This window comes from Mycteria americana, chromosome 11, assembly GCF_035582795.1.
Source record: "Mycteria americana isolate JAX WOST 10 ecotype Jacksonville Zoo and Gardens chromosome 11, USCA_MyAme_1.0, whole genome shotgun sequence".
Classification (NCBI taxonomy): domain Eukaryota; kingdom Metazoa; phylum Chordata; class Aves; order Ciconiiformes; family Ciconiidae; genus Mycteria; species Mycteria americana.
Window position 1 is genome coordinate 13,918,036 of NC_134375.1, and position 13,452 is coordinate 13,931,487.

The window sequence follows — 13,452 nt, forward strand, 5'->3', positions numbered from 1 at the left end:
CTTTTCGGGTTTATTTATGGAAACTTCCATGTCACTAATTGAAATCCAGTCAGTTTTGAACATAAATTTAAATCTGTTTCAGAACAATATTGTTCAGATCATTTACTTTTAGCTATTTTGAAAATCTCATTTAGGCGTGAATTATGGGGCTAGCGGATACCTATTAAGCAGGCGTGTAGGAGTGATGGTCCAGAACAAAAGAGATGTAAGAGATGACCTTCAGAATTTGTGCATTTAGTGGATAAAATAAACTTTATGAATGGTCCTTCTCCTTTCGGTTATAGGTCTATATGCCTTCCCCCCCCAACTTCTGCTTTGCCAACTTCCTGAATTCATTTATACTTTTGGATTTCCACAGCTACTGTTGTCTCTTAAATTCTGTTTACAAGAAATAAAATTGCCCTGGTTCCATTCAGTGGTCTCCCACTGATGTGTTGCAGCCTGTCTTAGAGGAAATGTGTAATATAATTAAAAGCGATCTTTTCAAAAGCATGTACATCAGCTGAAGGCCTAATGTTAAACCCAGTTAAAAACTATTAAATGTGTGGGGCTTACCCCCTTATGTTCCTTTAGCAACATTAATTTTTTTCTTGCATAGGAAGTGAAGATATGTTTGTTTGGTTGGTTTTTTTTTTAAGGCTTGTAGATGGTAGGAAATGACCATGATAGATCTCAAAGGCCATGCCCATTTAATTGTTGAATTTTGTAAAAATTTAAGTTTAAAAATGACAGGCAATTTTATAAGCAATTTTTAATTGAACACTTAGGTGCACAAAGCACCTAGAACAGTATGAGCATGCTGAGTGTGTTGTGGCTTGTAGACTGCACAGTAAATAATAATCAAATAATGCAAAATAAAGAGAAGCAGCCAACAAAGATGTAGTAAACAAATAAAAATTGAGTAATAACTGTAATTTCCAATACCTTATCCATATATGGTTGCCAAATAAGGAGAAAATGCATTGGAAAGCAAAGGCTTAGATCTCCGAGGAAGCCCAGGAGAGACATATTACTTCCATTTATAACAGAAAAACAACTGAAAACTTGTAATTGACAGAAAGGGAGTGAGTTTATGTCCCTTGAGATGCCCTAGGATCAGCAACAGGCAAATGGTGTAAACATAATAAATCACAGAACAAGTTGTTTAATGTGATTTTTTTTTTTTTTAAAATAAGAATAAAATTTTGTAAAGTACAATAAATATAAAATGAGATATTGGCTCTGGGGCACTGGTAAAGAAACACCCTGCTCCTTTTTTAAGAGAGTCAATGAAAATATATGTTGAATGGGAAATTAGGTTTCCAGGCGTGCTTATTCATAGGCTGTTGAAGGATCCAATTAAACTGGAATACACTTTGCGTGGCTTTCATAATCATAATGACTGATTTCAATGAGTTTACTCTTGACTTAACCCAATATAATAGGAATGAAATCAAGCTGCTTATTTTCCTGCTGCGTATCCAGATCTGTCCGTCCCCTTTGAATGTTTTGAATAATGTCTTTTTTCTTTTTATTTTCTTTTTTTTTAATAATAAAATAATATTTTGAGCTAAATAGAACAAGTAGCTCAATAAATACCAGAACCAATAAAGCCTGGCTTCCCACGCTTTTGTGTCTTGTGGATGTCTGAGTGTTGATGTAGAGCTGAAAATGTAAATTTAATTTTTTTTCTTACAGTTCCTGAATTGATACCTAATTTGGTCTACAGCCTCTCTCTCAGCCTTGTGATCACTCTCTTCATCCAGCTGCTCTGTAGGAATGGAATTTTGCTTTATTTTCTGGTCTTTCCCATTTAGCAAGACCATACAATCTTCGCTCTCAAAGAGGTCCTAGTCCCCTTCAAACTCTTCAGGGGTACTCTTTCTTTTTTTCCCTTTTTTAAAAATTATTTTTTATTTTTTATATTTGAAGTGGCTGATAGATATTGAATAGTGCCAGACCACAGCCGGAATGGTGCACAGATGCCACCTCCCTGCTGCGCAGTGCTTACTCAACAAGCCCTCTCAATTCAACAGCAAACCATTGACACCTGCATCTTGGTATTTGTCTTGTAAGCTGGGAGAATACCTGTACAGAGTATTTTTTTGTTGACTGTATGAATATTCTTTGGCTTGTGTATGAGTCTCTTGTGGCAGACCTCAAAAGTCTTACTGAAATCAAGCACCTCGAATGCTGTGTTCAGTTTTGGGCCCCTCACTACAAGAGAGACATTGAGGGGCTGGAGCGTGTCCAGAGAAGGGCAACGAAGCTGGGGAAGGGTCTGGAGCACAGGGCTGATGGGAGCGGCTGAGGGACCTGGGGTTGTTTAGCCTGGAGAAAAGGAGGCTGAGGGGAGACCTTATCGCTCTCTTCAACTACCTGAAAGGAGGTTGTAGAGAGGTGGGGTCGGTCTCTTCTCCCAGGTAACAAGTGATGGGACGAGAGGAAATGGCCTCAAGTTGTGCCAGGGGAGGTTTAGACTGGATACGAGGAAATTTTTCTTCACTGAAAGGGTTGTCAAGCATTGGAACAGGCTGCCCAGGGAAATGGTTGAGTCCCCATCCCTGGAGGTATTTAAAAGACGTTTGGATGAGGTGCTTAGGGACATGGTTTAGTGGTGGTCTTGGTAGTGTTAGGTTAACGGTTGGACTTGATGATCTTAAGGGTCTTTTCCAACCTATACGATTCTGTGATTCTGTAGATCATAGGGTTTTACTTCCCACTGCAGTAACAACCCGATCTGTTCTTGGCAAATCCTTGTTGGCCTTCCTTATCATAAATTAATTACACCTCTTGGGTTATGTAGGAAGGAAGTTGTAGTGAAAGCCATTGTTTCACCTGAGGAGACACGCTGCAAGTCCAGAAGAGTAGATGGCTGTTTTAAACAATAAATATTTCCAAATATGACAAAAGTTTAGTTCTTGAGAAAAGTCCTGAGACTGTTAATTGTTCAGACACACTGCTCCTGCAAAATTATGTTAATGGAAGGAGTTTAAATATTGATAGAAGAAAATTAAATGCAATTATGATAAGCCATTTCATTTGATGCCCTTTTTGCATTAGCCAGTCCATAAATATTTTAATAATTACACTTATTGAATGTTCTTTCATCTGCACCATCTTACCTTGTGTTAAATTGTCCTGTTGCCTTAGCGCTTTCCTGGCTGCATATTCATACTCAACTGTGAGGGTTATGAAAATGCCTACTCTCCATTTCATGACTGCATCCAAATTTATGCACTTTCAAATTAAACCTGTGCAAAACGGGATGATCTCCATTTTGTAGGGGCAGTGTGAATGCTACAAGATATTTTAATATGAAGGCAGGTCAATCAAGCTATAATTGTCTCTAATTAGCACTTGCAGAAGCTGTAATCTTTTTATAAACTTTCCGCTGAGTGGCACTTGGGTGAAAAATTATTTCTGGCATGGAAAACCATTAAAAATTAATTTCCTTTGATTTTGCAGGATATGAATGAGACAAGCACGTGGCCTCGCACAGGAAGGGGCTTTTGCCAATTAAAATTGGACACACAGAGCTCAGAGTGGTGTTCAGAAAAAAACAAATTCTAATGCAGTTTTTGCCAAACCTCTTAGTTTATCTTTTGAAGTGTGGTTTTCCTTTCAAATGACCGTAATGAATGGTAGTGAGGGCTACTTTGCCATATCATAGGGATTTTTTTAAATGAAATTTTTATGGAATCTTGTATGTAAAAAATAGTTTTGCTGTGTGGCGAGTCCTACTGGGAGTTTTTGCTTCTTTTGACATTCCTTTCACTTGCATACTCCTGTGCTGTTTCTATCTGCTAAGTATCTAGCTGAGTTGTTAAGTAGCTACTGAATGAATAATGTTTCCATTTTAGCAAAGTTTGGTCTCATTTTTGCTGTCTGCTTCTATTTCTGTGCATATTAAGTCTTAAAAAAAAAAAGAGCAGATAAAAAAAATTATCCTTGCGTAAAACACTTTGAATTCCTTTCACCTTTTTCTTCTGCTGGAGGAGATACGGCTTTGGTGAAAAAAATGGTTTGTTTTGCCTTTTTTTTGTTTTGCTTGTTTCTGGTACTTTTTAAAATTTATTTTTCTCACTCATTGGCTCTCTGGTCCTGTTTGTTACATAATACAGTATTGTATATAATACAGTATTGTAAAATACAGTAGTAAGATAAACTGATCTTTGAAGAAAAAAATGTGAAAAACCTTACCAAACATCTTTACTTCTCTTTTATTACCAACTAGAATTGTCATTTGCTTGGATCTTCAATGAATATCCCTCATTTGTACAAGAAGACAGTCGGCGATTTGTATCTCAAGAGACCGGTCACCTCTACATAGCCAAAGTTGAGCCGTCAGATGTAGGAAATTACACCTGCGTTGTAACCAGCACTGTGACCAACAGCCAAGTTCTTGGGTCGCCAACTCCTCTAGTGCTGCGCACGGATGGTATGGCTTCCCTTCTACACTGTGAATAAATAACACATCTAGTCGTCAGCGAACATCTTTGCCTCTTACAGTGTAACCTTTCATGCATTTTCAGGATATTGGTTGCCTTTTAAGAAGATAAGCTATTTTGTGTTGCATGCTCCTCTTCCTGTTCTAAGTCTGACAGTGATTTCACTGGCAGGTCCCTGTGCTTCTCTTTATAAATGGAGTGCAAGAGAAATAAACTTGATTTTGAATTTAATGTGATGTAATGCTACAGAGAGAAAAAAGGCTTTAAAAATTACCTTTTTCCATTGTCTCATATAGGTGTGATGGGAGAATATGAACCCAAAATCGAAGTTCAGTTTCCTGAGACACTTCCTGCAGCTAAAGGCTCAACTGTGAAGCTAGAATGCTTTGCACTAGGAAAGTAAGTTTTCGACTTCACCCATACTGAAAGTTGAAGCAGATTACGGTTCATCTGCACAAGAGATGTGGAGTTCTGGCAGTCATTTTGGCAGTGTTTTCTAAAGACCCTATTTTGATCATCACAATTATTGCCTTGGAATAAGAGGGCGAAGAGTCTTGGAGTAATTTTTTATTTTGTTTAGAATTAAAATGTATACATTGGCAACACAGGAATTTACATTTCATTTCAAATTATCTTGAATAAGATAGTGCAGTTTTGCACATATCCTTTGACCTAGCTCTGCTTTCTCTGCGTAGAAGAAAATGTTGTTGAAGTCTGCGAGAATTTTGTCTGAATTTTACTGTTAAATGTACTTGATGCTTTCATAATATTGTTCTTCCTTTATAGCTGAAATAGATTAAAATGCATTCCTCTTCTGAATGGTATTTCACAAACAATTGATATCTTTTTTCTTTCACAAATGATCTGAGAATGCATTTATGTTTCTGTAAGTGTATTTACTTACCACTTTGAGGTTTATTTGCAGACAGCTTTGTCAGGTGTTCATAATTTTAAACGCCAGATTGATAACTTAATCACATGCTATTGCTTTGGTTCCCCAGCTAGGTGAGTGAAAGTTTTAAAATTGGAGAATGAATGGCTGTTGTAGGATGGGAATTTCAAAAGACTTGCCTTGATTCTCCTTCTGTGGAAGTCACTGGTAGATCTCGCCTATCTTCGGGGGACTCCGGTGCTGATTTACAAGAAATTTTATAATCATTGGACATTCACACAGATATTAATGAAAAATTTGGTACCACAAATTATAGTGTATGAAACAGAACGGTACATGCACATCAATTGCCATAGTGTCTGACCATCTGTCATATACAGCATAAATACCACTTCTCACACAAGCTTTTAGTCACTTCTGGGTTTTATTGTATATTAGTTTAAGTTTCTAATTTTGACAATCAAGTACTTTAACCAAAGCTGTTTAAAATCCCACTATTTTCTTTTTAGCCCTGTGCCTCAGATTAACTGGAGAAGAACTGATGGTCTGCCATTTCCAAGTAAAATAAAGCTGAGGAAATCCAATGGCATGATTGAAATACCTAATTTCCAGCAGGAGGATGCAGGACTATATGAATGTATTACTGAAAACTCAAGAGGAAAAAACATTGCAAGAGGACGTCTCACTTACTATGGTAGGAAACTTTATTTTTCCTTCTCTCCCACCCTTCTTTCCATGTGAAATATAAACCACTCTAGGGTACTTCTGGGTTTATAACTTCTGCAATACTATCAAGCATTTGTGCTTAAAAATCTGTGGCAGAGAATGAGAACTTCTGCACCAGGTTTTTGCGTAACACTTGTAATAAATGTCCAGCCTCAAAAGGGTTGCTAAGAATGGTGTAGAAAGTGCTTGTGCTTATTTTTCTATGATGGAAAGACTTTTTTTTAAACATTTCTTATTGGTCCATTGGTGAAACTTTAGATTTTCAGTCAATTAGATTTATTTGGGGGATCGTTTAGGCCTCACATTTACAGGAAATACAAATTTTATCTTGCTTTAGGAAAAAATTACTGATGGATATTGTCAATTCTTTACTTTCAAAACAGCCAATTTTATTTTAAAATGAGTAAATAAATGAGAGAATATAATCCAGCATAGGAAATGAAATAATATGAAATTTAATAGCTGGAAACAGACAGTCTCCTGTGCATTTAAGGCTATAGAGTGAAATGAATATCGGCAAAGCACATTGGTGCTGTTTTAAAGCTAGAGTGATTTGCAACAAAGTGGTAATTGACAATTTTTGTTAAAGCCAAATCTCAGCAAATATAATTTTCTTTAGGTAAATGGCAATTTAAAGAGTGTTTCAGACTGTGCTTTGGAATGCTATTCCTCATGTAGGAATGTTTGAGCAAAGTTTTTTTTAAAGTTGTGTAAAAAAGCATAGAGCATAGCTACTGTGCAACTTGAGCAAATGTTCTTTCTGTTTACTACTACTGTATGGGAAGCTGCTGTTTACTAGAACACACAGAGTGCTGCAATGTAGATTTTAGTCAATGAAGATTTTAATTTAAGGCACAACAGATTTTATAAGGAGGAAGGAAAAGAGACTTCTCCCGCCTTCAACTTCCAAATTAATAGTTACGCTGAATCAATGCCCCACCATTGGAAATGGTCAAGGTTAGGTTGGACAGGGGACTTTGAGCAACCTGAATTTTCCATATACTAGTAGTAATTACACCTTTTGGAGAAATCCTATGGGTAACATAGGGCAAAAGATCTAAGATGCTTCATCTGCCAGAGTCATTTGTTGTTCCAAACTTGGCACAATGAATTTGATTTTATAAAGTGACTGATTTGCTACTTGAAAGTTTCAACCAAGCTGTGGTTTGTACATCAGTTCGGCTCAGTATTCCTACTCCAGTTTTAAATCAGGGCAGTTGTGAGACATGTCAATGTAAAGTACATACAGAATAGAGTAGATTTTTTCATTAGTCCTTGTAGTGTAATTACGACAGTGGGCAATCTTGAGATATTTGACCTGCTTCTCAAGTTTTGTTTTGCTTATTAAAGGACACAGAGCTGAAATAAAGGATGTTGCTAATCAATAAAAGCAAGCAAGTTGCGGTTTTGTGACAAGTAAATCAGTGTGAACATTTTCATTACCAATCCAGAAGGGGATTTGAACCCTCAAATAGAGTTCATATTCCACTATGAATGTCTGCCCATATTAGATTCATCCCTAATATGGATGTTTATCCTAAGAAGAATAATGAGACCTGTAATGGCATTAATGCACTTCAACTGTTTCATTTCATTTGTTCTGCTTAATGAAACCCATTCTGCAGAATTAAGTAGATTTAAGTAATCTTTCTTATTTTGTTACTTTCTTTGTTATTGCAAATAGAATGCCAACAAGTCTGTGTTCAAGATAGGATCGTTTTAACACTTTTTGATAATTTGAAGGATTTTAATTCTGTTTGTAGATTAATAATGTTCTACAACTGAAGATAATATCTTCTGATGGTTTGCCACTGCCTCTGATATCACAGCTCAGAAATCTGTCTGGTAAAGAAATCTTAACCATATGCCACTCAGTCTTCCAATAAAAGATCAATATTTAAGGAAGTTGTTCTAAAAGCAGATGAGGATTTGGAGGAAATTAATGCGATATACTGAAGACTTAGAATAAAAAACATCCATCTGCCAGAAAGTACCAATGCTGGCAAAGATGACTCAAACCTATGTGGTAATGTTAGTGGATGTTGGCTGCTGTTAAAGCGTTTTATTGGTAGAAGTGTAAGATGTGTCTGCTAACCATATATAGAAAAATATATGCATAATAAATGGATAAATTCCTTTTTATTTCAACAGTGAAAACATTTATTTTTCTCTCCTCGAGAAAACAAAGCATGTTTCTGGCTTATGCAAGAAAGAGTACAAAAGAATTTGGGTTAACATTTTCCAAGTTGTCCTAGTGAAATAATGTGAAAAATAAATCCCTTCAGGGAAAAAAAAACAAACAGAATTTTTCCATTTCACTGAAAAACAGAAGGTTTTCCTTTCTCTGCAGATTGTAAAGATTCTTTGTAAATGAAAAATAAAGCTAGTCCTAAACAAAAGTTTGAAACATTTCATTGCTCTCCTATGAAGCAAAATTCTCCTGATTTGTTTTATGAGCTGAAACTGTAAAATTTGAATTCTGAAAATTGGGTTTTTCAGTGCGTAAATGGTTTGATTAAAAAAAAAAAAATCAGTTATGTTTTCTGTGCTATACTGCCTCTTCTTCCAGTAATGAATTATAGTCTTGAAACCACAAAGCACTTAAACATAGGCTCAACTTTAATTGTATCCATAGTCATTTTCTCAAGAATGCTTATAAATTTGGTCTAGAAATTCTGTGCACATCTGTAACTCTCTTTATGAAAAATAAAATGAGTCTGCTTTTTCTCATTTCATCGTGGGTTTTAAATATAAGTCTCAACCCATAGTTGAAGTCGATAATTAAAATAGATACTCTAAAATAGATATTTTGGGTTCTTTCATAACATTACTAACAGACTATTAATCTTCCTTTTTTCTCATTAAGGATTTTATCAAGAAAAGCCCAACATCAGATGTTCATTTTTTTGTCCTTTGTCAGTTTTTTGTCCTTTGTACAGTTCCAACACTTGTTTAATGACAGTTTTCTCCTCGGGGGAGTTCAGAATGTGCTAAAAATAGGACAAGATTATCTAACTTTGATTTAATATAAAACCTGAATATATAAATAATTTGCTTTCACTTTATTAGTATATTCATTTGTCATCGCCGTTAGCCCTTTCCATAAAGAGATAATAGAAGAAGAAAGAAGCCATGGAGATGTTTCATGGCATGGAAAAATGAGAAGAGATGAAACAATTACATTTTTGTATTTTAAGATGCAATTAAACATGTAACATGGTAGAGATACGCAAAGCAATTAATTTAAAGTGTAATTGAAGAAAATATATTAGCACATGGTGATTTAATGGAACTCATGCTTGACAGTACCAAGGTAAAATGTTTAACAGGGAGAAAAAATTCCGCTGCTGTTCCCCTTTTGCTCTAGTGGTGGTCTGTGATAGCAAAGGCAAACCCCCCAGTCTACATAGAGTCTACGTAATTTTTTAGTATATCAGAAAATATTTGTATATTTTGTTAATTACTTTGATAATAATGTACCACCAAAATTAGACTGAAACTACATTATTCATGTATGTGGAAGAGCCTCACTTTCTAAAGCTTTTGTTCTGATAGCCTGACTCTATCTCGTTCATGAAGGTGTCTTCAAAACAATAACTACAAAACTATAAATGACTAAATAATATCAAGGAGTTGCTGAGTTTGATCAGCCTAGAGTTTAATTGTTGATGCTGTTTAACAATTTAATTGCCTTGCTACAGAGGCAAATTGTTCATCTTTTTTACATACTAAAACTTCCCCCAGTGATGTAGCAATTGCCTGTTGCTTGAGGGCATTTTTATTTTTGAATGGAAGTCAAATAATGGACATCTTCAGGGATGTGTTAGATTCTTCTCTAGGCCTAGCTGTTTTATCAGAAAAAAATTATTCATGCCTAAGGTCACTTGGAGCTTTGACGTAGAATAAGGTTCACCACTGCTGTAGGCATCAGTATGAGTGTCATAGCCTGACTTTCAGTTATACTACCTAGAAAAATGAAGGTTACATTTTCTGGTTGGTTTTTTTTCCCCAGGATGCTTCATAGCTGCTTTCTCTTGAACTATGGAAAGTTCCTTTTGACTCTGATTTATTGCCCAACTGCTGAGCTATCCAAAGGTATTTTCAAAGGAGGCTTCCAGCCCAGCTTTCAGACTGTAAATTTCAAAGTAAAGATGTGTATAAGCAATGTGTATAAGCAGACTGCATCTTATGTGCGAGGCCCAATTAGGGACTGTTACGGAAGAGTTTCCCATAGTTGTCTGCCTCCAAGCAGAGGCATGGCAGACCTCAGTACTCTGTGGGAGAGTGCAGTGTCTAGACAAAAGTCCTGGGCCTGAAGCTCTGCCTTTCCTTCATGCTATTCCTATGGCTTTCAGAATTAGAAGGCGATTTTTACTAGAGTCTCCTACTTTTAAGGAAATCAGATATAAAAATTCCTGTTGACATGCATCATGCATGATACCCCACAAATTATTTACAAATTAGATCTCAGCACAGCTTCTGAAAAGGGTCAACTTCTTCAGCCATTGCTTCCAAGAGCTTCGTCGCAGTCACTCACTGCAGTTGGTCTTCATTCGCATCAAGCCCCAGAACAGTCATCGCAAAGGGTTTCTTAAAAATCTTGCTTTCCTTATGGCCTACAGGGATGCCCTAGAGTGTAATGAAGCAACACTTGTTTTCTTCAGGAAGACTTGTCTGGACTAATTAGCTGGAAGAAAAGGATGATCGTAGCCACCAAAAAAAAGAAGACTGAGTCTTCTCACTGGGATACATTTTATGAAGTTACACACTTGTATCACTTCTTGCCTGTGGGACCATGAGTATTGCAAGGAATATTTTAGGCAAAAACAACTGAAGCAAAATAGAGTTTGGTGCTTTTCCAAGTGACTGACCATGAGGCTGACGGCTAACCTCCTTTAGAGAAAGTGTTACCTACAAGCATTTCGTCCTAAAGGAACTTTATATGAATCTTTCATGACGATCGCACAGCAAGTTCCGAAGAATTCTTAATATTACCACACAGTACAGATTCCTGTCACAGTCGCCAACCCTGCACTACAAACTCCGTTAAAACTAACTTGCAACCTCTAAACTTACAGGACATCATCTTTTTTTCATCTCAATGAAAATATGTTGCCTGCTTGCCTACTCCTTGCTTAAGGAGGAAGGAGTGGTGTCTCCTCAGGAAGTTCTAAGCTGTACACTAAGCCAATGCCGTAGCTCCATGAGAGAATGAGGCTTTGTTACCAAGTCATTAGTCTTCCTTCAAGAGCACAGATGTGGCAGTGGTGGTGGAACCAGATGTTCTAAGCAGGTAACATTTGCCTAACAATGACTAGACCTCGAGGAATAAAGCTGTATATTCAGAATCACGTAGGTACAGGCAAGCAGAGCCAAATAAAAAGGGCAGTGCTGGGTGGGCTTGGAAAGTCATGCTTATCTTTTGAGAGGGTATGTAGATCTGCTGATACATGACCTTCTGTCTGCACTTTTCTCAGCTGCTGCAACGTGGACATCTTTACCTTGGCCAAGATTCAGAGTATTCAGTGGCATATTCCCAGCTGGAATTGCCCCTGTTTAGCTTCCTTTTCAATTTTGAACTGGTTAATTGAATGTTTCTTTTTCAAAGAGTTTCTAATACTTTTACAGCCTTTTTTAAAGACTTTGAGATGTGGCAGATTGAAAAGGGTATTTTTCTTTCTGCTGAATTCCTTCATCAGTAATTTGAAGAGAAAAAGAGCCTTCCTCAAGAAAATCACTAAAGTCTACATCAACACTCTCTTGTGAATGAACAAGCACCATAAATTTCTCACATTGTGGCTTAGGAAGTTCTGTTCTGTTCATTTCTGTTTTGAGTGGTTGTCTTGCTCCCACGCTTTTGAAAACGACCCAGTTTATCATATCTACTGTGGAGACTTGGGAAACCCTCCTATGGAGACTGTCTGTCATGAAAAGTACTAAAATGAAGATTTATGGTGTAGACAATGTTTTTCCTACTAATGGAATTGAATCCAAGATCTTGAACTTGAAAATAGACTATATTTAACCTACTTTCAAGTGGAGATATGCAGCAGATGTGAAATATTGCACATGTATGGATCCATCAATAATTCAAGCACTGTTGCTTGTTGCATAAATATTTAGGCAATGCAAAGTGCAGGAAGCACACCGATATGGAGCCCTGACTTTTCATCCCCTTGACACATGTGGGGCAAATACGCCAAATGACAATGTCAGATAAAGCAATGGCTCTTTCTTGAACTCTAGTGCTGTAACATTAACTTTCAAGATTCAACCAAAATTAATACCAGTAAGATAGTACATTTGTCTGACACAAAGATGAGGTTATCCTGTCTTTTAGAGCTGACCTTGGTAAAGAGAGTGTAAAAAATATATCACCCCCAAATCAGTGAAAGGCGTTAATCCTCATGGGGTATAAGGGATGTCAAAACAAAAGACATAACAGAAGGTTTCACTGTCAGCAAATATCGGTTGAATTCCAAAACCGCCCAAGTTAATATCTCAATGAATACATTTTAGTAAGTTCTTCTGTGAGAAGTTAATCCCAAGTATGTATACATAAATCATAAATAGTATTAATCCTTGTTATCATAAAAATATGATACTTACATGATCATGTCGAGATCTTATTGCTGTATTGCAGAATATATGATGGCAAGAAAATTTGTATGCTAGAAAAGAATGTGTCTTTTTTAATGAAATGAATACCAACCTTCATCCAAACGTTGGTCTGCTGGTCTTGTGCCTATGGCAGTGGAACAGGTTCAGCTCTCAGCTGTGCTGCAGACTTCCCTTGTGGCCATAGGCAAGTCATTAATTTCCCTGGTCTGAATTAATTGCTGGTGTAACTCCATTGTAGTAGGAAGTTCAACAGGAATTAATCTGACCTTCTGTGCTTCCAAAACTCATCTATTAAATAATAATATTTTCCTGTATCACCAGGGTCTCTTTTTTTTTCCCTAGTTGTTTTAATATGAGAATCTTGTAAGATTTGCCTAAATAACCAATTTAGGAATATATTTAGCTATATATTTGCAACCTAGTTTCATCCTACTTTTTCTCTTTCTCCATATGCAATGTCCAGAATTTATTTTTTCTTGGAGAAATAGCATGTATTGAGATTATAAACTTTCTAGTAAATTGAATAAACTCAAAGAAAATTCACACCAATTAGCTATAAAACAGTGTTGTGCTGTTGTGTGAAATAGCACGAAAGGAATAAACTACCGTTGTCTTTCATGCAGTGATGTTTATCTGCCAAGTGAGCTTTTTTTTTTTTTTTTTACCCTATGGAAGCTGTTAACAGATGTTTTAAACTCTATCTTTACAGTTTTAATTGTACTTTAGGTAATTCTGAAGGATGTGTGGTATTAATACATAAAAATTTTGTTTAAAAATTAGTGA

At 36.3% G+C, this 13,452-nt stretch overlaps 1 protein-coding gene across 1 annotated transcript in view; it reads left to right on the forward strand.

Moving 5' to 3' along the window:
- The window catches only part of CNTN3 (contactin 3), a 75,932-nt gene that overhangs the window by 30,660 nt on the left and 31,820 nt on the right, over positions 1-13,452 (forward strand). The window contains exons 3-5 of the mRNA XM_075513658.1: positions 4,217-4,420; positions 4,727-4,829; positions 5,832-6,016. Coding sequence (XP_075369773.1) covers positions 4,217-4,420; positions 4,727-4,829; positions 5,832-6,016 — 492 coding nt within the window. The remainder of the gene's footprint in view (positions 1-4,216; positions 4,421-4,726; positions 4,830-5,831; positions 6,017-13,452) is intronic.